Genomic DNA, 27,047 nt, shown 5'->3' with positions numbered 1-27,047 from the left:
TGTGGGTTGACCGGCTCAGTTTAGACCTCGCCCGCCTCCCTGAGCACCATGCTTGCCCCTGGTGGCAGGACCCCTGGGCCGGCCCTACGGTTCTGCCTCTCGTTCTGCGCGCACAGAGCTCCTTGTGCTGCCCTCGAGCTCGTGGAGGAGTTTTTGTGCATGTGCACTGGGGAAGCAGGTGTGAACACGTGGTGATAGTGACCACCCGGGAGCCCCTCAACAAGCCACAGGGGAAAGTGTTGCTTAGCTGGATTTTATCTTTACTTTGAGGGAAATGCAGTTGGTCCCTGCCCCAAGCCTTGAAGTACTTACAGAGTTTTATAAAGCATTTCTGCAGCCGAATGAGGGTTTTCTCCTTCATGTATTTAGAGTCTGTGGTGGATGTGGCAGCCACCCATGGCCCAGCTCCGCGGGCTCCCACCGCCCAGCAGAGACCCTCGAGGGTCCTCCTGCACAGCCCCTGGGGCCCTCTGGGGTGCTCCTTGGAACAGTGGGGCAGGAGGGCTGGAGGGCCCCCAGACTCCTCCCAGGATGTGGGGATGTGGAAGGGTGAAGCAGGCTTCAGGACTAAAGTGACAGTTATTGTCAGGTGCTCTGCGTTTGGAAGGTGGGGGCAGAGATATGGGGGGACTTCCTCATTACCCACACAAAATAGAACCTCAGAGACCAGTCATTTGTGGTGTGCAGGCATCTTTATTTGAAAAGTGCAGTATTTTTTACTAACCTGGTAAAAGTAGCCTCCTGACATCCAGGGGCAGTTTTCTTCTCTTGGCTTTGGGGGCTCTTTTTCCAGGGAACATTTAGCACCTGGGCCCAGTGTGGACCTTGCTGTCGCAGGCGAGCCTGACCTGTGACAGTAGGGACAGCAGACGCCAGGAGAGTCATGGTCGGGGCACCCAGGGAGGCCCCCCTGGGCAGGCTTTGCCTCTGCGCCAAAACCCTTTGGCCTCGGGTTACGTAATTGAATGTGGATGCAGTTGTGTTTTTATGTAAAAGCAGAGAGAAAGACAGAAAGGTCTATCTTGGAGGGGTTTTTCCACCTAGCCCAGGGATGATGACAGTTACTGAGGACTTAGTTTGTACCTGGGGCTTTACGCTTTTAACCTCATTTAAACTTTGCAGCCGTCCAGGTATGACTTCCTTCCTTCTGCGGTCAAGGAAGCAGGCTCAGGGAGATGACACGCTTGCCCTGAGTCAGAGGTGGGTGGTGGGGGTGTCTGCCGCAGGCCCCCAGCCTCTTCCCAGCAGTGTACTGCGGACTGGGCATGCTTGTCCCCCTCCATGAGGACAGCTGCCTCCTTCCTTGCATGGAGCCGCCTTGTGCATGGGACTTGGGAGGCTCTGGTCATGGCCGATAAAGCCCCGCTTTTGGCTTACAAGTAACGTGGCTAAACCGATTACTATGGGGATCCAGAAGGAAGTTGTTGGCCTTGTGTAAACTCAATTGGAATGTCACCTAGTAGACAGCTCTGGGGCGTCCACAAATACCTTCCAAGGAATTTCCCCAAAGTGAAATCACAGAGAGAGCAGAACAGGCTTGGCCGTTTTGGTTTGCAAATGAGTTTTGAGATCTTGAGTTGTTGGCATTTTTCCCATCACAGACTGTAAAGGACTTTTGAAACACCCCAGGAAAGGGGGAAAGAAGGGGCCGGGTTGCTGATTATTTACAGCTCCGAGGCCCAAGCAGGTACACAGAATTAAAGGCCTCCCACCATTCCAACCGCATGTAATTTTATTGTGAAAATGACTGCCTGCCAATAAGTCACAATGTTCACCCTCATCTCTGCAAGGACTTCTGAGGAAGCACAACTGAGCTCACTTAACACCACTTGGCAGCCACAAGCAGACGACAGTTGAGATGCTGGTGATGGAGTCTTTTTAAAAATTTTACATTTTCACCATTGTTGTTCAGTCTCTTAAGTCATGTCCAACTCTTTGCGACCCCATGAACTGCAGCACGACAGGCTTCCCTGTCATTTACCATCTCCCAGAGTTTGCTCAAATTCATGTCCATTGAGTTGGTGATGCCATCCAACCATCTCGTCCTCTGTTGCCCACTTCTCCTCCTGCTTTCAGTCTTTCCCAGCATGAGGGTCACATTTTCACTATATGACTTTATGAATCTCTGAATCGAGTGTGCTGGAATCAATTCATGTGTCAGTTGGAGCATTTCCTCTTTGAGGAAGGAATCGGCTGGTCCTGGGCCCGGTGCCTTTGGGAGCTGGTCAGCAGTGGGTTTGTGTTGAACCTGCAGAAGTCCAAAGGTATGTGTTTGGAGGGGAGAATGAAGGGAAGGCACCAAGGGATTGCCTTGGCAAGTAAAATTATAGTTCCCATATGCAGGAGCTATGGCCCTCTCCTGTTGCCAGGCAGAGTTCCTGCAGATTCATGGCAGAAGTGTCTGTGCAAACAGGAATCCAATTTATGTCCGAACAGAAACAACATGCAAATCGGACTTCTTCCCCCAAGGAAAGCAAAGGCAGGTAGCACGGTCAGTTGGAAAGAAAAATAAATTCATCCCCCCTCCCTTCCTTTCCTTCTTTAGAAGAGGGAGTGGTATTAATATAGTAGCAGATTAGAGCTTTATTTGTTTAAACCTTGCAGATTCTGTAAGCATTCACAATCCTCTTGACTTGTAGTGCCTGATTGTAAAAAGAACAGTTGAATGAGCTCATTGTTTCCTGGGTTTTTTTCTGTAACGTATTTTACAAACACTCCGGTGACAGGCCTGACACGCTGATTTCTATGTACTCGCACTTCAGTTTGGGATTACAGCATTAATAACAGAGTTCCATGCATCATGCCATTTTTAAGCATGATCGTTATGATAAAGGGCATATACTTAATTACAGGCCTGCTTAATTACAGCTCTGTTGAAGCTCGTTTGTTTAGGAGAATGCTAATTGCGCTACGGAGCCCACGGCACATCCTTGCTTTCATCTCTGTGCCTCTCGGTGCCGAGGATCAGCGTTTTGTTAAAACTGCCACCAAAAATAAAATTGAAAAAGAAAAAAAGGGGGAGGGGGGAAGGAAGAAGACGAAGAAAGCACTCGTCCTCATCCTGAAAGCGGCCGCCTGGCGCGGGGCTGTGGGCCTGCACAGAAGCCCATGTCTGCCGTGCGCCCCTTCCACCCTCACGGCCCCTCCTGGGACAGAGGCCGTGTGGTCCCCGCTTTACAGGCAGGGCGGCCAAGGACCAGAGAGGTGAGACAGCCACACGTCTGCTGCACATCCTCCCCGCCACAACCACGGCATTGCCACTGCCAGTGGGGCAACTGGACTCAAATCCTGGCCTCATCAAACTCCCTAACTCCTCAGCCTCGGGTTCCGTAAACGTTAACTTGCCCGTGATCATCGTGGAGGTGACGTTATTTGGTGCGTGCTGGCGCTCTCGGGTGTGGTCAATAAGTGTGGTTTCCTTTCCTTCGCACTCTCTCTGGCCTAGAGTTGGGCAGAGGAGAAGTTCTGCTACATCCAAGGTTTCAGGGGGCCAGGGGACCTGGACAGTGGACTGCTCTGGGCCCCGGAAGCTCCACCTTTGGTGCCAATGAGGAAAGGACAGACCTCTGTGTCCTGCGTCTGGGTTGTGCCCACGGATCGGTCAGGCTGTGTCCGTGTGAGAACGCTGTGCAAGCCCAGGCTGCCTGGGAGGGCTGGGGGGCAGGGGCAGGTGAATGAACGTGTGCCCCCTGAGCAGTGGCTCTGTGGGGGCTGCCCCTGGTCGCGGCCGGCCCTCAGCCCCTCCACCGCGTGGCACCGTGACTGGGCCTCGGCAGTGGTTGAAGGCTAGGAGGAGGAGTGGGATGAGGACAGAACGCCAGAGCACGGGGAGGAAGGACACGCGGCTCCCCCGTGAGGCGCACGGATGATGATTTATGAGATCTTTTGGAACATGTAAAAAATGAGCGCCATTGGTTTTAAGAATTATGTCTCACAAACCTCTAGATATCTTAAAATATGGAAAAGCTGCCCAGATAAGGAGAATAGAAATGGATGTCCTGGAATTAGAAGAGGATTTAGCAGCCCCACAGATCAGCTTTTCTACCGACACACATCCCTCTCTAACCCCCTGACAAGTGGCCGTGTGTCTGAAACTTTTTCAGCCAGTGCCTCCCCTGGAAATCATGCCCTGACTCCAGCCCCTCTTCTTGTGGCTGCTCTCAGAACACGTGCAGACACTTGACCATGTTCACCTCCAAGGCTTCTCTTATCTGGTGGTGGTGGTTCAGTCACTCAGTCGTATCCAACTCTTTGCGGCCCCGTAGACTGTAGCCCACCAGGCTCCTCTATCCATGGGATTTCCCAGGCAAGAATACTGAAGTGGGTTGCCATTTCCTTCTGCAGGGCATCTTCCCGACCCAGGAATCAAACCTGTGTCTCCTGCATTACCAGGCGGGTTCTTTACCGCTGAGCTACCAGGGAAGCCCCTCCTTTGTCTGGACCAGAACCCATCTAGCTGCATTTCTTCCTGCATGCGGGACACTGGGCTCTCGGGTGCCGGGTACGGTCAGGCCTCCCTAGAGCTGCAGGTCCGATAACTTCCTCTCCTTCCCTCCTGTGGGCTGGCCTCAGGTCCCTCACCAAGCTGTCCAGGACAGTGCTTGGAGAGTGCAGTCCCAGGACGGAACCTCCTCCCTTGAGCCCAGAACAGACCAAGGTGGTGATTCCCCCACCCCGGCATAGGGACGGCTGCACCATCGCTTATGATGGCAGCTCCCAGCTTCTAAACAGTCAGGTCACATTGTTGACTTGTTCCACTACTGACAAGTCTCTTTTTTTTCGTGTCTTCTGCTGTTATTCCAGCACGAACATCTCTTTCATTCCATCTGACGCAGTTGGCATTTTGGACCTAAGGTACAGGACTTAACACTGACCTTTAACAAATTCCATCTATTAAATTTAGCCCATGACCCTGACTTTTTGAGATCTCTATTGGGTTTCTCTCCCTTATCCAGTCTGTGGGCTGTCCTCCTCTGCTGCATATCGGATATGCCTACTCTGCATGCCTTCACTGAAGTAATTGATAACGCCCTGGGCACCCTCCAGCGAGGTTGCTCGAGGTCAGTGTCAATCTATTAATCAGCTTCTTGAACATCTAGTCCAACCAGTTATGGATTCTCCTACCCTTAACATTGTCCCAGCCATACTTATCTGTCTTGTCCATTTGGATAACGTGAGAAATTTGTCAAATGCTTTGCTCAAATCTGCCTTCTTTTCAGCCTACCATAATCTTGGCTATACCAGATTTTTTTTTTTTTAAATAAATGAAACTTGGTTGGCAGATCATCTGTTCAGCAGACTCTCAGCAGCTCCTGGGGACCTGGCTCCCCTTTTCAGGGAGTCTGACCATGTCACCCCAGAGGCTGTTCCTCTCGAGGCAGTGTGCGCCCATTCAGCAGCTTCTGCCCCCAGGACCCTGTGAATTCACTTTCTTTTCCTCCAAGACTGTTAGAGTCTGTTCTCTAGAAGAATGCAAGGAGTGTCTGGCTGTGCCCATCTTCCCATCCTGAACTCTGAAGATGAAGTGGAAACTTATCCCCAGATTCGCATCTCTCTCTCCCTCCCCCGACAACTCCCCTCAAGGTCAGATTAGGTCCATGTCGTTCTCCACAGCAGCTCCTCTGCTGCTCAACCCCGTCAGGAGGCCATCGCCCCCTTGTGCTGAGGGCCACCCTCCCACTGCCTCTTGCTTCTCAGTCTTGGGAATGCATCCTCCCTTCTCTCCAGTCGCCCAGGCTGGAGCCCCATTACAGGGGATGCCGAGCTCCCCAGGCACCCCCTGTGCTGGGACAGGAACGCAGAGCTGACTCAGTTGTGGAGAATCAGAGGCCCACGGCCCGAAGAGGAGACATGGCCCTAGCAGGCACCCAGGGGGGCGGGCAGGGCTTCGGGGACAGTGTCCTGCAGGAGGGCACGCTGAGCTGACCCCAAAGGAATGGCGGAGGGCTGGGGGTGGACACAGGGTGGGGGGGAGGGGCAGGGAGCAATCCTCCTTGGCAATCCCCGTCTCTTCTCTTTGGGTGCAGCTGTGACTCCAGCCTCGTGCTGGGCAAGGGTCACCACCCTCTCTCGCTCCTGCCCAGGGCTCCCCAGGCCTCTCATTTCCTGTAGTAATCCGGCCCTTGCAGGTCAGCGTACCACGTTTTCAGAACATAAGTTCACGGAACAGACATTGACATTTTGATGGAAACAGATGTCACCAGCGAGAAGGGCAATCTTCATCATATCTTTCCAGAACCCCCAGACACTATGATGGGCTGAAAGCCCAGTGAATGACTAAACAGGGTTCCCAGCCCAGGAATGCAGCCAGGGCAGGTGACCACAGGGGCTTTGAGAGTTTGAAGGAGAGATGAAGTAGGCTGTGGTTTCCAGCATCTGACATGGGGTGGGCAGGATGTGGGCGGTGGCTTCACGGTGAGGGGACTGACGGTGGAGGGAAGTGTGGGTCCAGAGGACAGTGGTGGGTGTGACTTGGGGCTGTTGGTGCACATAGTCACCTCCTGGCCCGTCGGTCTGATGGGAAAGAGCTGGTGAAAGGCCAGCTGGACACTTGGCGAGCGTGTGGTGTTGTCAAAACCGTGAAAGGCCCTGGTGTGGAAGAAGCAGATTTGCCGTCAGAAATAGCAAGTATCCCTCATAGAAGGGCCAGAGATTAGAGTCACTGTTTCCACCTATGTGTTCCCCAACCCTCTGTAAGGGATCAGAAATGCTGCCAGTGCTGCATGCCCAGCGGCCAGTGTGGCATCAGGAAGCAGCCGGGGTCAGAGTGCCACATGGGGTGAACCTTGACTTCCAGCCACCGTGGGTGGATGGTGGCAGCTGCGGGGAAGGGAGCTTGGCCCTTCCCTTAGGGTCTGGGTGGGCCTTGTCCTGTCTTTTCTAGAAAGCGTCGCAGCTTTTCAGGGATCATGTGTTCAGGGCTGTTATATTCCCAGCTGTTAATGCGCGTGCATGGCTGTGTCACTTCAGTCGTGTCCGACTCTTTGTGACCCCATGAACTGTAGCCCACCAGGCTCCTCCATCCATGGGATTCTCCAGGCAAGAATACTGGAGTGGGTTGCCATTTCCTTCTCCATGCATGTAGAATGCGCGTAGGTGCTCAGATTTCCTTAGTATATCTGTGTATATGACATGCTGGATAAGGTGACTGTGGGCTTCCCCCTCCTTCCTGGGGAGCTGTTACGCTGTCCCCATTGCTTAGCCGGGTCTCCAGGCAGGGAGGGCAGGTCCCCAGGCCTGCTGTGACACAAGATCTCTGACCACAGACGCCTCTGTCCAAGCCCCGTGGCCCACAGAGCCCTCCCAGGAAAGGAGGGGGTGTCCTGTGCTGTAGTGGGGCCAGCCATGCTATCTCCTTTTCATACTTAACCAGAGAAGGATCTGTTTTTTTTCCCCAGAAACGATGACGGTAGCTTAAAATGAGACCTTTGGCTCATCTTATTGATCAGAGGATTTGTCCCAGAATTCTTTTCTGTCTCTTCCTTTTCTTCTTTCTGCTTCTGCAACTCTTTATTTCTTCGGACTGAAAAAAAAAAAAAAACAAAACATTGTCCACCACCAGTATCCCAGAGAAGGACTCACCTGAGATGACAGGGAAAGCGGAGACCTTCATTCCCAGGGAACTAACTCATCACTCCACGTCTTCCCAGGACCACAACTCACCAGAAAACCGCGAGGCCCCCCACGCCGTGCCTGTGGCTGGAACTGGCGAGGCCAGTTTGGCCTCTGCTTGGGGCTGATGGGGACTCTGGGCCCCGGGAGAAGCACCTTCCCATCTCCCCAGCCTGTGGCTGTCCAGCCTTCACACTAGGAGCGCCCGTGTCATGCTCTGTCCAGGGTGACCTGTTCCCGTGGGTGCCAAGGTTTCCACATGGACGTCAGAATCCCTCATCCCGGGAAAGGGGGGGCAGCCCCAGGTCGTGACTTGGTGATGATGATGACCTGGGGACACAGTGGATGCGGGGCCATGGGAAAGGACCTGAACCCCTGACCCCTGCCTTCCCTGTTTTCCCTTCTGGGGGCCCATTCCCACCGCTCCTGTGTCCTCTGAACACTGAGCAGACAGTTGAGCCTCCATCCAGCCCTGAAAGACCGGGAGCCAGCAGTGGTGGCCGTGTAGCCCTGCCCGCTGAGCTCACAGGGACAGCTCACACCAACTCCTACGCAGGCCGCACCACCCTCCTTTTAAACCCAAGCACACCCAAGGTCGTGGCCAGGGGTTCCAGGACCACTCTTTTCCCCCCAACCTGGATCTTTCCTGTGAGCCTGACAGCCTGACTATGATCAGGACTTGGCCAGGAGGGCACTTTACAAATAGAGTCACTGCCCACCTCCGCCCCGAGCCCCCTGCCTTGTCCCTTCCACCCCGTGCTCCTCTGTCCTGCCCCCAGCTCCTTGGTGGCTCCTCCCACTCACAGCTGGGACCCTGGGTGGGCTCCAGACCCTCGCCGCTCTCACAGCTCCTGTCTGCACTTGCCGCCGGGTGTCTGCCTCGCTCACCAGCCGTGTGTCGTGAGAGCACGGATGGTCCCTGGGCACACATCGTCCTTGGCCCCACTCGCCTGTGCACGTGTCAGCCGGCCCCAGCCCCTGACCGGCCTGTACTGTCTGTGTCAATAGCTCAAGTTACTGAACGTCAGTGGATCTGCAATGCCATTTATTTTCACTTTTTTTTTTCCTCTTCTTTTGCAGCCATGGATGGTGTGCCTTTCATGATTTCAGAGAAGTTTTCTTGTGTTCCAGAAAGTGTAAGTTTCTTGCGTGATCGCCCTCCCCTTCGGCTCCCTCCACCCCTAGCCTAAGTCCTTCTCTTCACAGTGCTGCAGGGCCATCCTGGCAGCCCCCAAACCCCTCCCCTCCCAGAATCATCCATCGCTACCCTTGTGCCCCATCCCCCTGCCACTGGAAGCTCAAGAGCAGGACTCTAGCTGTGCCTAGAAGGTGCTTGATAAGTGAGAGAAAAGAAGGGATGAGGGTGGGGTGGGAGCGAGACAGACAAACAGACACGCTCGGACGCAGCCACAGCCGAGGCTTCTTGATTCAAATGTGATGGTGAATTATTCTGAACCTTGCTGGCTGTAAATGTTCCTGGTTTCCAAGCTCGCCTTGTTAATTTTTATTTTTTAAATAAAAAAAATTTAACATTGACAACGTTCCGCAGAAAGCAAGCTGCTAACTCTTTCCCATTGTCATTGCCGCATCCTGTGACCACATTCTCCACTCTGAGTCGCAGGCATCTAAATGGCAGTGCTGGGCCTGCTTGCACAGGCTGCTGCCTGGCAGCTGTGGGTCCGCCGCCCAGGGCAGGCCAGCCCAGACCCCACGGTACACGAGAGGGAACCGAGGCCAGGCTGGGCCCCCAAACCGTCTTTAGTGACAGAGGGACTGAGTGAACCAGCCAGGCCTGAAGGCCAGACCTCAGACCTCGAGAGGCGCTTGGCACACACGGCCTTGCAGGGCCCACCTGGCACCTCTATGCCCTGTCACCGGCAGTGCCTGACCCCTCAGCGGTGCAGGCCTGGTCTGCGGGCTCAGTAGACTTGTGCCTGGATTTTTCTCAAATCCTTGCTGCAGAAGTTGCTCTTGAGTAGTTAATAAACACGACGGCCCTGGTTTGGGCACCAGCTCGGAGTCCTTCAAGCAAAAGTGTTTTTCTTGGATCCAGCTTAAAACCACCCAGCTTGTGATCTGACCTGCCCTGGAGTTTCCATTTTCATGAAATATAATAGGCCTCCTATGAACCCTTCTGGTAAGCAGCTTAATCTTGGAAAAAAAAAAAACAAAACACACCCGTGACATTGACACCCGGAGCCTGTGTAACTTCAGCGGACCACTCACTCGGCCACGTTGCCATGGAGATGCTGGCACCTCTCCCGCCCCGCGCCGTTGGAGAGGCCGTTCTGTCCGGCGCTGCGGCTCCAAGCGGGCAAGTTTAGTGGGGCAGTTAGAGGCTAATGATACAACAGCTGGACCGCCGCTGGATCCTGGGCCGTGCAGGCATGCGGCCCCGTGCTCACACCGCGCGGGCTGGCAGCAGGAGAAAGCCAAACTGTTTTGTGGCCGCTGGCAGCACAGCTCCAGGAGCCGAGAGCCTAATTCGGTGGCCCCGTCCCAAGACCGGACTCTGCCGACTCAGCGAGTGCTCAGGCAGGCGGCCGCAGGCCAAGTCCAGTGCTGCCCCCTCGCTTCTCTCTATAATCTCCCGGCAGCCTGGCCTGGCCGGGAGGGGCCTGCCCGCGATGCTTTGTAGACGGAGAGGAAGTTGATGCAGGGATTAACCTGTCCTGCTACATCCCACCCAGAAGCGGAGGCGGAGGCGCTGAGCCCCGTCAGAATCCAGGTCCTGGGGCTCGGAGCTGGCCTCTTTCTACCACCCCTCACAGGGAATCCCTTCCCCTGACCTGGCTCAGGCTCCAGCTCTTGCCCCCTGCCTCTGGGCTGCAGTTCAAAACCACAAAGGCCTCCGGTGGTTTTATCCTTTATCCGACTCTCAGATTTCACCTGTTCACCCCCAGCTGCGGGCCCCGGGGGGGCTGCCTTGGGAGTACAGACCATGGGGGCCTCAGAGGGGACCCAGGCCAGGGACCTCAGAGACAGGGCTCCCTCACCATGCGTTTCAGCCCAGGCTTCTCTGGGCCTCCAGCTGACTCTTGTTGCCACATGTGTTTAATTTTCCTGCTGTCTGTGGGAAAGCCAGCTTTTTCAAAGAAGAAAGGTCCCCATCTCTATGAAGTTTTAGAAACAAACACCCCATTAAAATAGCGTTATTATTTTCCACCACCATTGATTTCTCAAACGATCATTGGTTAGTTCATTCACCTGGCATTTTAAATGACCTAGAATTCCCCCCAACCCCTTCCCTGATGCTAAGGAGTCCCAGGCAAGAGATGGGCTGCCTGCCTCCCCGGAGTTCCCTAGACCCGTTCCAGCACACGCGCAGGGGTGGTCAGGGCAGTGTAGCGAAGCTGTGGGCACCTCCATCCCCCTGGCTGCAGAAGGAGAACACTGGCATTTTCTGGGGGGAGCAGAGAGACAAGAGGCAGAAGTTATTGGTGACAGTGACGGTCTTTCAGGAGAGCCGGGACCGCCCCCCACCCCCGACCTGGGTGCCTAAGCAGGAGTCCCCACCAGAAGGGACCCGGTGGCAGCCAGGTTTTCTGAGTCTGCTCCTGGTCCGTTTACCCTCTCACAGCACCATGGAGTCGCACTGATGGTTCCTGTGGGAAAGGAGTGGAAAAAACACCAGATCACAGAGGGGTTTGAAGTGTCACAGTTGTGAAGAAAAGCAAATATGAAGCAGCACTTTTTCCAGCCATGTAAAAGGATGACTTGATGTATTTTCAGATGCAGCCCTTTGATCTCCTGGGAATCACCATCAAATCTCTGGCAGAAATTGAAAAAGAGGTAAGCACGCTCCCCAGGATGGGGCAGGTGGGGCCCGGGTCCTCGCTGGCTGGCCCACCGTCTCCCTTCCACCTTAAGGGTGTGTTCCAGGGACAAGGCAGAGTGGGGCAGCCCTCTGAGAAAGACACTTTCACTCAAGTTTACTTCTTAGAAACTCACTTTTTAATATTGTGTATTAGTTAAAGTAATAAGACAGAAGGTTTTTCATGATAACACGGAACTGTCAACGCTGCTTCATTTTGTTAAAAAAAAAAGTCTCAGCTTAAAGAAGGTGGAGGTTGGGGCCAGGGCACGGAGTTGGCTCTTTCTCCCTCAGTTTTATTATTTGCCTCCAGTAGGGGTTTGAGGAAATGTCCAAGCCGTTTCATGATTTAGAGGAAGGATCAGGACACATTCCATTGTGCTTGATAAAGCCAAACCCCACTTGGCAGCCTGGTTAGAGTTTGGATGTTTTCCTAATAAAAAGAGATCCCAGGGTTTGGGAGCACACGTGACGACTCTGAGGAAAGAGAGTGGCAATAACGGAACGAAACCGGGGGTCAGCTCTCCTGGTGGTCTCCCCACTTTCGTCAGACAGCGCCGGCGTGCGTGTCGTCTTCCGTGTGGAGACGGTCGTTAAGCGGTCACATGCTTGCAGCCGGCTCTCCTCAGAGAGGGACATTCGTCTCAGAGATGGAAATGGTAGAACCATTTCAATATTCTCAGCTCCTCTGGGTCTTCTCTCGTGTACCCAGCTAGCAGAAGCAGGTTGCATTATTGAAAGATGGCTGAAATCAAGGAAAATTGAATCAATATAGTACAACAAATTTCTAAACCTGTCACAGCAAAAACAAGACAAAAAAGCCCCCCTTTGTCTTGGATTTTCAGTAAATCGTAAAACCCCAAGCTGACGGTCACCTATAGATTTTGAGAGGGGTAGAACAATGACCAGCTGCCACATCAGAAAAACACGTGTGGGCGGAGCCCCAGGTCAGCCCTGGCTGAAAGTGAGGTGACATTCCCCCACCACCAGACTGCCTTTGTGTGGGGTCCCCACAGGGTGGCGCCGGCGAGCGTGTCCGGAGGGCCTCTGCAGAGACCTGCTCTGGCCGCAGGCTGTGAAGCAGGGAGCTGGCCTGTGACCTTTCAGGATGGACAAGGCTGCACAGACTTAAAGGGGTGGGAGTGGGGGGCCAGGGGTACCCCCCTTCTCTGCTTAAAGCTGGAATAACAGGAAAACCTGTCTCATGAACACTAAAGGGACAGGTGTGAAAAACACCATAGACAGCAAGTGCCCATCACCATGGGTTGGTGGGGGTGGGTGGCCAGTGCAGGAGACGGGGCAGCTGTGAACGTCACCCCTTCTCTCCCCACCCATCCTCCCAGGCTGTAGCCAGAGCCCCGTTTATTTAAAAACCTGCCACATGCTCGGCTCTGGGCCTGGACTTTACCTTTATCACCGATTCTCACCCCGGGCTGACCAGGGGACAACATTCCTCCCCATTTCGTGGGGCAGAACTTGAGGCTCAGAGAGGCGAAGTTATCTGCCCAAGGCAAGATGGAGACCTAGCGCATTGCACTCCAGACGCCCTCCGTAATGACGTTAAGTCCGTGGCCCCCTGTCCTCGGGCTGGTGGGGACAGTGGTACGAGGGAGGCCCGTCACCCTGGGTCCTGACCCTACCCAGGCCTTCAGGTGTCCAGGACAGGGTGAAATAGGAGAGAGCCCAGTGCACACAGCCAGTGCCCATGGTGGAAACCACCATCAACTCGCTTAACTTTCTTCCCACGGAAGGGCCAAAAATGTGTTTGTTTAGAGTACGGTGTGTTGATGTCGGGTGCTCTGGGCAGAGCTTGGCGGGGGTAGCATCCTCAGCTTTTCCACATAACCTTTCTGAGCCTCAGTTTCCTCTTCTGTAAAACCAGGAGAGTATTAATAATGAAAATGCCCTGTAGCATTTATGGGTGTCACTGAGACAGTCACGGAAATGGCTCAGAGCAGCACTTGCTGTGGCAGCTGCCTGGTTAAGTGTCAGTTCAGTCACGCAGTCGTGTTCGAGTCTCTGAGACCCCATGGACTGCAGCACACCAGGCCCCCCTGCCCATCACCAACTCCCGGAGTTTACTCAGACTCATGTCCATTGAGTTGGTGATGCCATCCAACCATCTCATCCTCTGCTGTCCCCTTCTCCTCCTGCCTTTAATCTTTCCCAGCATCAGGGTCTTTTCAAATGAGTCTGTTCTTCGCATCAGGTGGCCAAAGTATTGGAGTTTCAGCTTCAGCATCAGTCCTTCTAATGAATATTCAGGACTGATTTCCTTTAGGGTGGACTGGTTGGATCTCCTTACAGTCCAAGGGGGTCTCAAGAGTCTTCTCCAACACCACAGTTCAAAAGCATCAATTCTTTGGTGCTCAGCCTTCTTTATGATCCAACTCTCACATCCATACATGACTACCGGAAAAACCATAGCCTTGACTAGACGGACCTTTGTTGGCAAAGTAACGTCTCTGCTTTTTAATATGCTGTCTAGGTTGGTCATACTGTTCTTCCAAGGAGCAAGCGTCTTTTAATTAGGTGGTGGCTGCTGTCATGGTCATGGGCGGTGTTTCTTTTATTTATTTTTGGCTGCGCTGGGTCTTCATTGCTGCACATGGGCTTTCTCGAGTTGCGGCGGGCCAGGGCGCCTCTCCCGCTGTGGTGCACCGGCTTGTTATCGCGGTGGCTTCTCTTGTTTCAGAGCTCGGGCTCTAGGGCGCGTGGGCTTCAGTATTTGCGGCACACAGGCTTAGTTGCCTCGAGGCACGTGGAACCCTTCAGGACCAGGGATCAAACCTGTGGCCCCTACACTGGAAGGCGGACCACCAGGCAAGTCCAGTCGTGTCGTGGTCATTGTCACCACCATCCCCCTGGTCCACAGGAAGCGGGGAGAGTTGGTTCAAGTCCACGCCGTTGCAGCCTGATGCGCGGCAGAGCACAGATAGCCAGTGGACCACGCCCAGCTTCCTTCCTTGTTTTCAGTGATGGGTTAAAAGCACATGTCTGTGTTCTCTTGTTGAAGGAGATTAAAGTGGAGTTAAGAGAAAATGTAGGGAAATGGGGAGAGGTTAGACATGCTAAATAGGCTGGGAAACCATCACAGACATCCCCACCGTCAGGGATGCCATGAGGGTTTTCATTTAATCTGAGGATTTAGAAGTTACTTCCACCAGCCATCTGCGTGCACGTAATGGTGATTAGCGTGTTGACATCCATACACTTTTTCTGCAACGTCAGCGAGTGTTCTGCATAAATATAAACTGGAGAACTTGCCCCCTCTCAGCCTCTGAACTCAGCATAGCTCCTGGAGTTGGAGGCGGAGGAGGAGCTGAGCCCACGGGTCCCCGGCCCTGGTCTTGGGCTCCGTGGGCTGGCCCTGAGCACCTGGGGGTTCCCTTGCTCAGGATGATATTGCCGCTTTTCACTCGCACCCAGCCTGGCTGTCCTTCGAGGGTGAGGGGCATTGCTTGGGGAGGCTCCTGGGGGCAGCAGGAGCTCGGCTGGGGACTTGCTTTGCTCTTGTTTACACCGTCAAGCCGAGCGCCCTCCCCCAAGAAGTCAGGAGACTGCCTTTGGGTTCGGGGCTGACCATGACCTGCACCGTCCCCTTGCCCATCCTGAACACCCCCCACCCCAGATCTCACCCAGGATTCGCAAGCAGCGGGGAGAGCCTGGCGTCTGTGGGGGCTGCTTTGTAAGGGGCAGGCTCTCCCCTCCCTTATCCCTCCATGTCCCTGGGGGGAGGTGGTTTCACCCCAGCACACAGCAGAAACGTGGGCCCGGGTGGTCCCGGCTGTAGAGGAAGTGGGAGTGCTTGCCCCGAGGCAGCCCATCCAAGCATGGCATGGGCTTGCTTGCTCCCCTGCCAGCTTTACCGTCACCCACCCTGCCCTGCCTGGGGGATGCTCTGTCACCACCATTTGGCCTCAGGGACAAGTCACCCCCTGAACCAGCCCCATTGCTCTGTCGGTCTTGAGCTTGGTGATATGGGACCAGAGAGGACACCTGTCCCCAGGTGCCCCTCCAGCAGGGACCCACCGGACTCCAGCCTGGCACTTCCCGAAGCTGCTGGGCACTGAGTGACAGGTGCAGGGAGACTGGGTGTCACCCCCCCCAACAGTGGGTGGCAGTACACCTCCAGCCCCCCCAACCCCAGAACCTGACCACCTCAAGGAGAGGGTGCTGCCTGGCCCCACCAGCAGGAAGGTGGCACAAGCCTTGCTGGCAGTGTGGACCAGAGCCATCCGCCGCGTGGTGTGTAGACACCATGTCTGTGGACTGTGCGGACTGTGGAGGAGACACGGCGTAGTGGAGGGACACAGTTTTCGAGTCCGCCCCCCCACCCCCCCACCCCAGATAGCAGGCCAAATCCACCACCTATGCTGGACCCTGGCGCAGGTCCCCGGCCTCCCCATCCTCAGGGTGGCAGGCAGGCCTGGGGATCCCACCGCGGCCATGGCGCTCACAGGAGGCCCCCCGCAGGTGTGGTGACACCAGGCTATGTTTCATGAATGGCCCCCAAGGAAGGTCACGATTATAAAGTCAGAGGCCGTGCCACCCGCCGCATCTGTGGGGAGATTCTTTAGGTGCTCTCAGGTGGTATGGGCTGTTGAAGTGAATGAAGCCGAGGTGAGTACACCAGTTCCCACTTTGAAGGCTGTCACTCTCCAGGCTCCAGCGGCCACATCCCATGCCGTCCACGTCTACCCTCAGCTCAGGGCAGAGGCTTTGCCACATAGACTACCCCAAGGCAGGAGAGCGTGTTTTTGCTCACCCCCTCTGGGCCACGGGAGGTGACCAGGGAGCAGCCAACGGCAGCTGTCAGGGTAGGCGGGGGGCAGGGGGGTTGCAGGGGCCCCTCTGGCCCTGACCTGGCCCCCATGCCCCAGGCAGCAGTCGTTGGGCTCTGCAGGAGGGCGGCGGGGGGCCCCAGAGGGCTGCATCCAGCGTGAAGCCCTTATCGTCCTCCCTGTTGCCCAGACAAAAGGGTCTCTCCATTCAAGAGTCGGGAAAAGTGTAATTTCGCAGCCGACCCGGTGATGAAGCGTCTTCTCTCAGCGCCAGGAGATGGGCATATAAATATTCTCTGTCTCTGCCGCTCTTTATTTCCCTTGTAAGCAGGCGCCCCATCCCTCCCTCTGATGGATGCCCCCTCACAGCCAGCCCGGGAGCTCCCCAGCTCCTCAGTTCGGGCAGCGATTCTCCGGTCTCCTTACCTCTCCCGTAGCCTGTTCATCCCCCCTCCCCAGCCCCAGCCCCACCTCCCTCACCCGCGGCCCTGTCCCTTGTCTCCTGAGAGCAGTGGCCCAGAGACAGCGGCCTTGACCATAGATTCTATGCCGCATGCACAACACCGCAAACCTCTAAAAATAGGAGCCAAGAGTTCCTGTGACTGAAAGGGCAACTCGAGAGCCTCCCAGCCCCATACACAAAGCCTTCCCCACTGGCTGCGAACCTCCCGTGGCAAAGACCAGAGCGTTCACCCCCCTTCAGTGGGCACCCCACTCAGAAACGTGGCGAGGAGCGTCATCATCAGCCCAGCACACTCCCTGGTAGAGCAGACGGCCTCCATTTTCCCTCGACTTTAAGGCTGAAAGACAAGGGAGAGTCTAATTAGTAAAGGGACGATCTGATATTAATCACTCCCTTAAAATTGACAAGGGAGGCAGTCCATTTAACCACTTACTGGCTGCAGGTTTTTATGGGCTGCGGTTTGCAGATGTATTTAATGAAGAAGTTATAAATCCAAAGGAGCTTAAAATTTTAATTTTATACCTAAATATTTTCCTTGTTCTCATGTTTGTAGTCAGTCCTCCAGAGTGTAGTCACGTGGAATGTTCCTTAAATGAACATATTTGCTAACTGGCGTGATTTCAGTTTTTAAAACATTGGTTCCAGCAATTAGGCATTTTTTTTTTCAGTTCCCAAATGACTAGAGAAATTCGTCTTGATTATAATTGCTCTTAGCCACGCATATCTAATTTGTGTCTTTTTAAGTGTTAATTAGTAAACAGTTTGAGCTGACATCTTTATGTGTTTGTGTGTTGAAAAATGGGGCTTATTGCTTATTTAGCTTGGGGCCGATTCCACTCACATTTACGTCACGACATTGAGGTGAAATTAATGGAAATATATTTGGCATCGCAAGGCAAAAAGAATTTTTGGAATCAACTTGTGGACATCCACTTTGCATGGACTTCTGCAAGTGCTTCCAATATGAGATTAAAGTGGATTTGGGAGCTGCCTGTGCGGGGAGAAAGTGAGGCAGAAGATTTTTTGTATCAGTAATGAAATGGCAGAGTCCCAATTTTATAAAAGCAAAATGTTTATATCCCAGCGTAATTGTTCATTCTTCCTACTTTTGGAAAGCTTTCATTGTGCATATTAACGTTAGAATTTTGCAGAGGGCAATGTTGCAAAATGCGTGATCGCTTTGCACCATCTAGTGCTCAGGTCTCAAACTGCAACAGGAAATAAGGTCCTTTATCCGTGAGATTCAACGTTTTCATCCCCCAGCATCTTTTTTTTCTTTCTTTTTCAGTCAGGAAGCTGATATGTTTGGGGAAAGAAATTTGCCTACTTCATTTATTAAATGAAAGTTAATTAGATAGAAGTTAACCTTTCTTATCTATTGTTCTGCTCCCCTTTTTTTATATTGTTTTCAGAGACCCAGTTGTTCAGTCATGCCACTGAATTCTTATAGAGCTGTCACACTAAGCTGAGATCATTTCAGCCAAAAACAAAGGAACCTAATGAATTAGTTTAATGGGTAGCCGTTCCAAAGGCATAAAAGAAGGGTGGTTGTTGTCGTTCAGTCGCTAACTCGAGTCTATCTCTTTGCAACCTCATGGACCACAGCAACGCCTGGCCTCCCTGTCCCTCACCATCTCCTGGAGCGTGCCCAAGTTCATGTCCATTGAATCGGTGATGCCATCCAACCATCTCGTTTTCTGCCACCCCCTTCTCCTTTTGCCTTCAATCTTTCCCAGCATCAGGGTCTTTTCCAATTGGAAATGTGGGAAGTTGCTTGGGGACCTGCATTTCATGGACTCTTCAGGAGTGTGACCACAGCTCGGGAACCACTGTTTGATGCCACAGACAAGACTAGTTCTCTCCCCATAAAGTGTGGCAGCCATCGTGGGCAGTGTTTCATCTTCAGTATCTACCGTGCCAATCAGAATCAATTTTTTTAACATTTAGTGTTTTCTTTCCAAGTGCAAAAGTCATATCTGTTGTTTAAAATGCAAACACAACAGAAACATGAAAAAGATGAGAGTCCCCCAGGGTCCACTCCCGGGAGAGAGACACGTGCACACATCAGACGAGCGTCACAGGGGTTCAACACCGGACATCCTGCTCCTGTATCTTGCTTTCGCACCGACCAGTATAAATTGTACAACCTTCCATGTCATCGCACAGAGATCTGCCCCATTCTTTTTAATGACTACATGTGGTTCCCTTTTATGATTGTGTCATAATTTACTCAAGCAATCCACTATTGATCGACTCTTGAGTTGTTTTCAGTTATTCACTGTTACACTGCTGCAGTATATTTCCTTGTACATGGCTTTGCTCCCCTGGGTCTTCTTTAGAAGAATGCATGGTATTACCATTTTGCCTTCCAAAAAGAGAGTGTCCTTTTAAACCCCCCTGCCCCCCCATCCTGTGGTGTGTGAGGGGGTACCTGTTTTCCGCACCCTCACTATAAGCATCACTGGTATTTAAAGGTGGACATCTTTTCATATATTTATCAGCCATTTGTACTTTTGTGAATCTCTTCTGTGTGTGCCCTTTGCCCAGTTTTTTCTATTTGCTTATTTAGTTTTTTCATTCAATTTTGAGCTTTTTATGTTCTTTGCAACAACCTTCTTTCTGTCCTATGTTCAAACACACACACTTTAACCAGTGGCTTTTCACCTTGTTAAAGATGTGTTTTGCTATACAATAGTTCTTAATTTTTCATGGGCAATTTTGACTTTGTTTTAATGTTTTGTTTGTGGCTTCATGTCATACCTAAGATTATAAAAAATATTCACTCCTATTTTCTCATACCCTTTTGTGTTTTAATATCCTACAATATTAAATAGTTGATCCATCTGAAGATTATTAGAAGGTAAAAACTAGAATCAGCTTCATTTTATCCTGAATCATTAACCAGTTTTCTTGTCATTGTTTACTTTCTTCAGTAGTTTTAAGTGTTACTCATCATATAGTTCCATCTGTAAGTGGATCAATGGATGTTTTTTTTGACTCTCGTCTCTGTTCTTTTTGTATGATTACCACACTGCTTTGACTCTGATAGCTTTATAATAAGCTTTAATATATGATAAGGTTAGTTCTTCCTTCTCCCCTCTCCCCCTGACCCCAGATTTTTCTAATTTATAGTCATGCGATTAATCTTCCAGCTGAACTTTAGACTCTCTTCAGGGGGAGAAACTCCACTCTACATGTTTATTGTAACTGCACTGAGCATGTAGGTTAATAGAGGGACAATTGGTGAAGAGTCTCCACCTGGGGCTTTGTGTCTGTTGCTCAAAGGGTAGAAAGGTGTTTTTTGCAGAGAGTCTGCACACTTCTTTGTAGGTTATTGCTAAGTGTTCAGTGTTTTTGTGGTTCTCATGAGTAGGGTCTTTTTTTTCATTATATTTCCTGTCATTTTTTGTATCAAGGAGCTGTTGACATTTGTATTTTATTTTAGGGGCTGGCTCTCTCACTGACTTCTACTTTTGATGGTTTTCAGTTGCTTTTCTTTGGTTATGCAGGCTGGCATTAATGTCGTCTGCAAACGCCGACACCGCCGCCTCCTGCCCGCTTCCTGAACCTTCAGCCAGCATTGCAGCCGGAATGATCAGGTCACTGGGCCTCCTTGTCTGAACGGAAGTTTCTATTTCGATACTCACCCATAATGCTGCATTTTGGCTTGCTATATATAGGCATCATTTTTTTTTTTATCATGTTAAAGAATTAGCCATCTATTTCTATTTTCCTAAGTGTTTTTATCAGGATTGGATGGTAGCTTTTGATAAATGTCTTTTAATCATCCATTGAGATGATCATATTTTTTTCTCTGCGGGCACATTAATATGGTAGATTATATTAATAGAGTTCCTAATTCTGAGAGTCTGAGTCTCCCTCCCCCCACCACCCTCTCTGGTTCTATCAGCAGCAGTGCCGCCAAGCGGCAGCCCCCATTCAGGTCTCCAGGTTGCTGGCGCAGCGGCCCAGGGCGTTCATCATACAAATGAGGGAGCCAGGCTGAGCCCTTGGAAATGAACCCGAGGCAGAGCCGATGTTTGACAGAATTGTCTGCCCTGGACACCGTCATGAGTTATACCTGGCTCATGCAGGACAGAGGTCAAGGTGAATTATTTAGTCTTTTGAAAGTCCATCCTAAAAGGATTTTTCTGTCCTTTCCTTATGGTTTGGGGAACTCTTATCCCCCAAGTTTTAAAGTAATACCCCCTACACCCTGAGGACTTCCCTGGCAGCCCAGTGATTAAGACTCTGTGCTTCCACTACAGGAGGCGTGAGTTCGATCCCTGGTCAGGGAACTAAGATCCCACATGCTGCGCAACGTGGCCAAAAAAATAGTTAATACCCCCCCCAAAAAAATAGTAACACCCCCCCAAACTGAGCTCTTAGAGGGTCGCCTGACATGTAGGTAAAACGCAAGCATACAGATGACGAATGGGGAGGGCTTCTTCCTTAGTGATCACACAGCTGCTTTTCACTCAGAGATCAGTGTCGGAAAGCAGCATTGTTCCAAACAGTTTCCACAAATAACCTGGGACAGGGAAAACACAAATACCCATTTTTTAGGTGATATTTAGATGAATTCTGAAAAGCCGATTCACTGAGGGGGCTAGCCCCGTGGCTGTTTGTTGACAGAACTGGTGTGTTTTTCGGCCACAAAGATATCTCTCAGCCCCCAGCCTTGCCCAGGGCCCCATGCAGACGATGCTGATAGACACACAGGTGCCCGCCAGGCCCCCAGCCCCGCAACATGAGAGGGGCCTGGAGACGCAGAGCTCGTTAATACTCACGCAGAGATCTAAGTCCCACCATAGAATGCGCTTTTCCCCATTTTCCTTAAAATGCTTGGCCGCCTCAGTCTATTTCGTTTTCCTACTTTTAAGCATCATGGGTACAAGAAATATTTCTTGCTTACTCTGTCCCCATCAGTCCACGCAAAATGCAGTCACGGTGATAAAATGGCAGAACACTCTGGTTGGGTGATTTATAGGGAGTGGTGGGGACTGTGACAAATTGGAAAACCCGTGTGTCTCTAAAGGAGGCAGCCTCCATTCACCTGTGTGAGGCTCATGGTCGAGGCGTGAGAGTCAAGGTCTGGAATTGCCATAGCCCCCTATTTTTTTTTTTTTTTATAAAACCTGGAAAATGTTGGCATTTTATGCCAAGTCTCTCAACTTTTCCACTTTTGACTATTTCAAAACACCACACAGGCCAGCAGCATGTAAGCCTCCAGCTTGCACATGTCTGAGCATGAAGATACAAACACAGATCACATCTATACTTATACCTTCGCCATTCACGGCGGGTGGTGGGGAGGGCAATGTGGACGAACCCTGGGATCAGCACTTTCCCTCCATGAGTTAAACAACCCAGGATAGGGACCATCACACCATCAGCCTAGAGGCCATGGGAATTCAGAGGACCCAAGCCTGGACCGACACACCGCTGCTTCCACGAAAGACTGAGAACCCATATGACCTCCCCATTGTCTGAGAACTGAGTCCCTAAGCTAGTTGTCTGCTCTGCATTGAGCTGCCCCTCACCCATCCATCCATCCATCCCTGTCTATCCATCCACTCATCCATCCACCCACTCACTTCTCACATCCTATACTATCTGTCCATCCATCATTCATTCATTCATCTCTTCTGGGCCACAGCCTCTACCAGGCTCTGGAGCTACAGAAATGGCTGAGCCCCCACCCCGACATTGCACTTAAGGAGGAAATGGACAGTGAGGTGGGCCCTGGAGGCCAGTAATTAATCATCCCTGGAGGAGGACAAATGTCCCAGGGCAGGTAGCCTTCACAAAGGCACCAAGATGTGTTTGGAGGAAGACGGGGTGGGGGGTGGGATCTGACAAGCCATGCATGGGGACAGGTCTGTGCAGGAACCTTCCACACCTCACTCCTGGGATTGGGGCTCCGCCCCGGGTGGGGACATGGGAGGCACTTCACCACTCTGTGCTCTGTCAGGTCCTAGGTGGAGATGCTCCTGAGCAAGGGTGCCCTGCCCTGAGTGAGGGGCTCTCCCGGCACTGAGCCCAGGGCGGCAGGCCGTGTAGGGTGAAAGTGGGTGCCGCCACCCCCCCTCAGAGTCCCAGGCCTGGAGCAGGAAAGGGAAGGGGGTGCTGACAGGCACTGATGAAGATCACCTGGGTGCCCCCGAGTCAGAAGACACAGGTAGGGGCTGACTCTGCACGTGGTCTTAGTCACCCGGCAGCCACGCTGGGCACGGTGCCCAGACAGACGTGGTCCCTGCTCCTGGAGCAGGGGCATCTCAGAGGGGTGCTTTTCCAGCCCCTCATTTAGAGTGAGGCCGAGCAGCGGGACTGGGTGGGGCTCAGGGTTTCCAACTCTGGGGTTGCTGCTTGCAGGTTAGCGCTGGGGAACCCGAGGGGAACGCAGAAGAGGCTTCCCAGCAGGTTCACACTGGCCCCACTGTGGGCTTGTTGTGGGACCCGCCTGCTTCCCGACCCCGTGGCCTCACTCAGGCCAGTCACCTGTCATCGGAAGAGCGGCGGTACCAGCTTCACTGGCAGAGAGGATTCTGTCCCAGACCCTGACTGGGGACCCGGCAGCTCCTGCCCCTCCCATCCCTTTACGAGTGACCACACTAGTGACCAGGAGCTCGTGGGCTGTGATCCAGGAGCCCTGACCTCCAGACCCAGCTGTGGACTCTCAGCAACTGAGGGGTGAACATGGCACCTCCCCAGCTCTGGGGTATTCATCCAGGGACCTCGTCCAGGTCTGGGGGGACCCGTCTTGGCTGCCCTGCGTCCCCTGAGCCCCAGTCTGTGTGTGACAGCCTTTCCCTGGAGCCCTTTTAGAGCCCTTCTACGGGCTTGTCAGCCCGGGGCCTTCCCCTTTCACCCAGGCTTTCGGATGTCTCTCTGGAACCGTAATCCAAGTGTGAAATGAGACTCCTGTGGGAAAATGGGGAGACCCGGACTCGTCCCTGGGCCTCTGGTCCTCCCTGGCCCTTTCCACAGCTTGAAGGGGTGGACGTGTATTCACATCAGCTGGATGGGCCTTACCCAGCACACCAAGGCCTGCGCCATGGACGCCCTCAGGGCCCACTGCTCACAGGAGCACCTGCCCCTTCCCTCCTCCGGGAATGGGGGCCAAGATCCAGCAACCAGGCTTCTGGAAAGGGATGGGTGGACATGAGCCCTCGTGTAGGGAGAGGAAGCTTCCAGAGCTGGAGTTCCCCGGGGGTCTGAACCAGGCAACGCGCATGGCAAGTGTCACGGCCTGGCCCGCGGGGCCGGGCAGATGCCAGGACAGGCTCCAGAAGAGTCCAGCTGGAGGATGGCAAGGCCACTGCTCAGAACTCGCCCGCCACCACGTGCCCCGGGGACCTCGTGACTGCCGCTCCAGGCCCAAACCAGACTTGGCGCTGGCTGGCATCTTGCTCCTTCACTCCCCCAGCCTGTCTTCACCCGGCCAGGCCGCTGAGGAAGGCCTGCCCCTGCCGCCATCCTTCCAGGCCCTTCTGTGACCCCCACCCGTGTGAGTGGTGAGTATAGACCCCTGTCCTGAGGCTGGGTCCCTTCCCCGGGAGCCCTCGGGGCCTCGTTCAGCCCCTGGGGACCTTGGGAGGTCTGATCCTCCCCCGAGCCTCAGCTCCCACGTTTCAAAATTCAGGTTCTAAAAACAGCCCCTCACTGCCGTTTCTCGTCCGGAGCCCCCTCGTCGATGTGATGGTTACGAGACCCAGGGAGGGAAGAGGGGAGGGTATGTGCTTGCCTTATTCCTCTGCTCTCCGTTTTTAGTAAAAGGTCTCAGGTAGTGGTTCTCCACCTGCCTAACCATTGAAATCACTTTAGTGCTTTTAAGAAAGCACTGATGCCTGCCCTTCCTGCCAGTTAAACCAGGCAGGGCCCAGGTTCAAACCCTTGACTCTCTGATGCAACCCTTGACTCTGACGGAGGACTGGGTTTTCACTTTCAAGGTGCTTTCACACCAGTTGTCTTGGGTGATTCTCACATCTCTGTGAGTGGATGCGGGCTTGCTCCCCACCCCCATCCCTTTCTGCCTTGAGGCTGAGGCTAGAGTTCCTTTGCCTCCACGGTGTGGCCTCCCAAGGCCAGGATGTCGGCCTCACTGTGACAAAAACTCTCGGAATCTTGGAACTGAGCGCCACTGCTTAAGAGTTGTCATCATGATGGCCCGTGTCCACCAGAGGGCGCTGTGGCCGGGGGCGCTGCTCCGCGGGGGTCTCAGCTCTGTGAACCAAAATGCTTTTTAATTGAAAAATTTTTTTAATTCAAAAAGGATTTGCTGTTTGTGCGCGAGTGCAGGTCCTCCTTATGCAGGAGACTTAATGTCTTGAGTAAACAGATCCGAGCCCAAATCCACCTTCAAAGGTACTCACTGTTTGCCCAAGGGAGTGAAAGGGCTTCCAGAAGCGGCCTAGTCTCTTGGGCAAACACTCGGGGCCAGCCCGTCCCGGGCAGGGGACATCGTCTGTGGGAAGGGTTATCCGCGGCCTAAGGGGGATTATGGCAGGGGGACATATGTTGAAATTTCATTTGGGGAGTTAAGAGAAAACAAGAGGTGGGGGAGCAGTGCTTTTCTCCAGCCAAGATGACCTAAAAAGGGAAAAATCTCAAGGGCAGGGGCAGGGCGGGGTGGGGGTGGGGTGCCGGCTGTGCAGCGGGTCCCTGGCCCTCTCTGGGGGTGGAGGTGGGGGCATACTCGGCCCTGAGTCAGGAGAGGGTGGCTGTGTACCCCTGATTTCCCCCCAACACATGCCAACACCCCCTCACCCCAGAGAGTGAAAGAAACAGGAATTTAGTTTATCCTTTCTGAAGGCCCTTCTAAACCACCAGCCCGCCCCGCCACCCAGGGACCCTGTCCCTTCCTGGCCACAGAGACCAGCCTCCCGACCCCACCCCCACCCCTGCACCAAGGCACTTCCACCCTGGCCAGCCGCTGGCCTGCCCACCTGCACCGCCTCGTCCCCACTGCCCCGTGCCCTCAGAAAGCACCCTTTCTGGGCCTACCCCTGGCAGCATCCAGGTCTCTGGGCCTGGCCCCCGGGCCCCTGGCTGTGGACGTCTGGGGGCCCGTGCCTCCATCCCCTTGCATGCACCCTCTGTGGCCAGCCAGCCCCCAGCAAACTGAGGCGGTTTCCCTGCCCTGGGCGCTCCCGCCACCTGGGAGCCGGGCACAGCTGGCGCTGGAGAGTGGAGGTGACCCAGCCCACAGCTGGTGGTGCCACTCCAGCAGGCTGGCACTGGGCTGGCTCCCTCTCTTAAGTGCCTCACCTCGGCTGTACCCCACCACCAGCCTCCTCCCCACACCCCCCCATTCTCTCCTCAGCGCTCCCCTCAGCCCTAGAGTCTCTGGCCCTTCCTCTCTGCCCCTCCCATCCACTCCCACGTCCCGCTGAAGGGGCCACAGAACCTACCCGCAGCATCGGGTCACCGGGGACCTGGCTGACGAGGCAGGATCTCTGGCCCACCCCCCGGACCTAGTGAGGCAGGACCTGTGTGAGTTAAAGGCTGACCAGCCTGCTGCTTACAGCCTGGGTGCCACCCTCTGTCCACCCCTGAGGAGAGACCACACTCTCTGTCCATGTCGGCACTGCCCTGGAGCCTTCGTCCACCCAGCCCTGCCCCTGCTGAGGTCATCACGTGTTTTTAGTGACCCCGTCCCTCACCCCAGGCTGTGCAGCTCAGGCCAACTGCTGCCCCCTGACCCCCCGCCCTCCTCCCCAGCCCTGGGTCCATCGCCAGGGCTGGTGTCCTGCCTTCCTGGCCCCGAGCGCTAGGCCCGTCCTCTTTGTCTTCTGACCCTGTGCGCTTTCCTCCAAACATCTCTGCACTGTGACTCCAGATACCCTCTCCCTCAAGGGCTCCCACTTCCATCCCTTCATTCCTGGTTCCACATCTCCCCAGCCGGGCAGGCGGCACCCCCGAGTGCTCCTCAGGGACCACCCTTGGCCATTGGCAGAAATGCCCTCATGTTCTCTTCCCCAGGCTGCTCTCTTTCCCTGTATTGCCCATTTGGGTTAAAAGCACCGGCGTGCCAGCATCCATCCCCTGCCCCTCTTGTAGGGCTCCCTCCTGACCCCAGAGCCCAGGATGGATGAATGCAGTGGGTGATGGAGCCCAATTGTTTCCTGCTGTGATGCTCCTGAGCAGCCACCAGGTGGCGGTATTGTCCCAAACTTTGCCCAAAGTCCTCCTGGTCTGAGGCTGCACCACTCCTCCAGCTTCCTGGAGCTGGAGTGCCCGAACCGTGGCTGGAGCCCGGGTCATTAGCAGGAAAGTGGGGCCGTTTTGATGGCTTCTGTTACGTAGCCAACAAATGTACAGTGAGCGCTTGCCTGGTGCCACGGTGGGCGGGCCCTTAACCTGCCACACCTCA

The 27,047-nt window shown here is 53.7% G+C and overlaps 1 protein-coding gene across 17 annotated transcripts in view; it reads left to right on the top strand.

Annotated features, from left to right (window-relative positions):
* The window catches only part of MVB12B (multivesicular body subunit 12B), a 483,962-nt gene that overhangs the window by 438,687 nt on the left and 18,228 nt on the right, over positions 1 to 27,047 (top strand). For 7 of the 17 annotated variants that reach the window (XM_081484011.1, XM_081484019.1, XM_081484009.1 and 4 more), the window contains 2 exons: positions 8,692 to 8,747; positions 11,344 to 11,403. In XM_081484011.1, coding sequence (XP_081340137.1) covers positions 8,692 to 8,747; positions 11,344 to 11,403 — 116 coding nt within the window. Of the gene's footprint in view, positions 1 to 8,691; positions 8,748 to 11,343; positions 11,404 to 18,277; positions 20,529 to 24,101; positions 24,190 to 24,624; positions 24,947 to 27,047 lie in introns of those variants that run through there. The other 10 variants (XR_014051740.1, XR_014051739.1, XM_081484010.1 and 7 more) reach the window with 7 other exon arrangements.

This window comes from Giraffa tippelskirchi, chromosome 4 (assembly GCF_054371585.1).
Source record: "Giraffa tippelskirchi isolate mGirTip1 chromosome 4, T2T-mGirTip1v1.2.pri, whole genome shotgun sequence".
NCBI lineage: Eukaryota > Metazoa > Chordata > Mammalia > Artiodactyla > Giraffidae > Giraffa > Giraffa tippelskirchi.
This window is presented reverse-complemented; position numbering and strand designations above follow the sequence as displayed.